We start from the raw sequence: 2,914 nt of genomic DNA on the forward strand, positions 1-2,914 counted from the left end.
AACTTCCCACCGAACGGTTCACGAACGGTTCGCTGAACATTCAGTTCRTTACAGCCCTATCCATACCCCTAGAGTCATTTGCGTGTGAAGGTTAGAACTCATATAAATATGCTGCAAACAAGTTACCAAGGGATGCAAAATCGATAACAGTTCCACCATACATGAAAATTGCAACGTTTCCTTTTCATGATKATGAAAACTGCAACATTTTCTTTTCAAAAAGGTTACAAGTTTGATTGAATGATTTGAGTCTACAAAAKTTTCTTTATTTGATTGAATGATATTTCAAATTTTTGACAAATAGTCAAACTACGCAATTTTTATGTGAGAAGGAAGTGTCTAATGATACAATTCAAGAAAGGTATAACAGAACTTTAGTTACAAGAATATATTGTGCATATGCCCATAAGCTTCCAACAAAGATTCATACCGCATATAAGTCCTTTAAAACCCTCCTTGGAAACAATAAGTCGGACARCATCAGGAGCCGAAGCAAATTGACAAGTCAGCATTCTTTGCTTCACAACCTGTGTGAAAGATTGAAGTAAAAGGCTGAAGGAGGTACATAGACCCTAGCAAAGCAGTACATAAAATAAGGAAATGTTCAAGAAAATCTTTGTACCAATGTTGGAACCCGCACAAGAGATGCAACAACTCCTCCAATTGCACCTGCAGTCTACATAACATTTCACAAACTTTTGAAGTAGAAAGAAAAGGGCTTATGTAAAGGCATCATAAACCTAAGAACCAATAAAATAAATTCAGTTAACAAGGCTTATTTTCAAATTTCCATCCAGGTATCTACAAATTCTACTTATGTTCATATGTTTCCATCTAGGAGATTTTGGAGACGGAGGATATTGAAAAGATTCTGGACAATAATGAAAGAAAGACAATAATGAAACCTGATCGAAGTCAATTGTGAAAATTGAAATAAATGAAAATCAACTAAAAAGCCAARACTTTCAAGAAACATGATTAGGGTAAAATCAAACTGATACAAATAGAAAACAAATTACCTCAATGTGGAGATCCATAGAAGCTTGAATCTCTTCCAGTAGAGAAGTCAAAAGCTTGAAGATCAACAAATCTTCGATGGAAACACAATTAACCCTAACCCAGAAGTGAAAATGGAGAAGAAAGATTAACACATAGTAAGAACTTGAAGAAGAGGGGAAGATGAAGAACAACCGTATTGGAGGAATAATAATTATTACCTTGAATGAAATAGGTAGAGAAACGATGAATCGATTGTGGAAACGATGAGCGAGAGGAGCCTGAGGATCGAGAGGACCGATCGTTTATAAACCCTAGAGTTATGAATCGTCGCTTTGGGGCCTGAATCGTCGCCTTGGAGAACCCTAATCTGTGAATCCAAATTTAAAGCAAATCAAAATCAAATCCAAACTCTAGTTGATGAATCCTTTGCAATCACGATTTACAATTCTAATATGAGTGAACAACAAAAGAAGAAATCAAACCTCCTGTTGTTTAGCACGATGAAATTGAACTCAACTCCAAAGCTTTTGTTGAAAGAAAATCAGAAATCGAACTCCATATATGAAATCGAACTCCAAATCGCCGGTGGTTCGTGCGTTCGTGGTTGYTGGTGGCTCATGGTCGGAAAATGTTTCTGAATCAGCGGGACACATTCTTCTTCAAATCGGAAGCCGCCTCCTGCTGTTCTTCAAACTCTCTTTCGACTCGGTGTTGAAATATGGAAGAAAAGAGAGGGTGATATGTTTGAATCTTTGATTTTGAATTTTGAATTTRAAATGRGAAAGTAAAAGTTGAAGAAAGTGAAGATTTGAATTTGAATTTTGAATTTGAAATGCATCAATAATTTGTACCATCAAAAAAGTAAGTTGGGAACTTAATCTTGATAAAAGGTATTTGAAGAGTTACCATGAATAGAATTAATGGCATCAAGAAGGCTTCATGCATAAAAATGTTGTACCATATGTTTTATGACTTGTCTTTAAGAGATTTTTGAATTTGGTGCATAAAACCATTGTACCATATGCTTGGTAACTTGTATTTAAGACAATGATCTAAATGGTTATATATGTAGTATTGATGTATATATATATATATATACATATATATATATATATATATATATATATGTATATATATGGAGGTTAAAATGAGAACATCTTCGTTTTACAAAAACGCGAGAACACTCTTATCATGTGTTAATACACGTGAGGGGCCTTGGTGATGTGCACACGACGTGTCATGTGACTTAGATCACATCAAAGGTCGTCTGTGTATATGATTTAGTAACACATGTGATGGATTATAGTAGCACATCAAAAACACCCTTATCACATGTGTTGATAATACATGAGAGGGGGCTTAGTGGTGTAAGGACGACTTAACCCCCAACCAAGATCCGGCCAAAAGTTGTTACCTCTGATTTAGTATCACATTTGCATCATATATGATAGAATAAAAAATCACATGTGATTGTCTGTACTAAAACGGTGTTACTGCATTATCGTAAAATGAAGGTATTCTCGTTTAAACTCTTCCATATATACATATATATATGGGTCTATTCAAGGGAGAACTGAGTTGTTTGTGGTAACTGTGAGAACCAATATTAACCACAAATCAATAGATAAATTAAGAAATTTATAAATTTGGTAATTTTAAATTAAAATCTTAATGCAAGGATATTTTTGATATTTTAAACTCTCCTCTCTCTCCGGCCACCGTTCTCCGGCCTCCGGCCACCGTCCTCCGGTGATACCATTATGATACCTAAAAATATTGACTCTGTTAAACAAAAGATACATTGTGATACCTAAAAATATTGACTCTGTTAAACAAAAGATACATTGTGATACCTAATCATATATAAGATGCATAGTGATACCACTGTGTTACATCTTCGATCGACCACCAAACG

At 34.7% G+C, this 2,914-nt stretch overlaps 1 protein-coding gene across 1 annotated transcript; it reads right to left on the bottom strand.

Moving 5' to 3' along the window:
- Window positions 1-604: 604 nt before the first annotated feature.
- On the bottom strand, window positions 605-1,652 carry LOC112499975. The gene is made up of 4 exons (XM_025103236.1): window positions 1,554-1,652; window positions 1,218-1,366; window positions 1,020-1,113; window positions 605-676 (listed from the first exon to the last, which is right to left on the bottom strand). The coding sequence occupies exons 1-4, from the start codon at window positions 1,650-1,652 to the stop codon at window positions 605-607; spliced, it is 414 nt and encodes a 137-aa protein (XP_024959004.1).
- Window positions 1,653-2,914: the final 1,262 nt, after the last annotated feature.

This window comes from Cynara cardunculus, assembly GCF_001531365.2.
Source record: "Cynara cardunculus var. scolymus isolate 2C chromosome LG 17, CcrdV1, whole genome shotgun sequence".
NCBI lineage: Eukaryota > Viridiplantae > Streptophyta > Magnoliopsida > Asterales > Asteraceae > Cynara > Cynara cardunculus.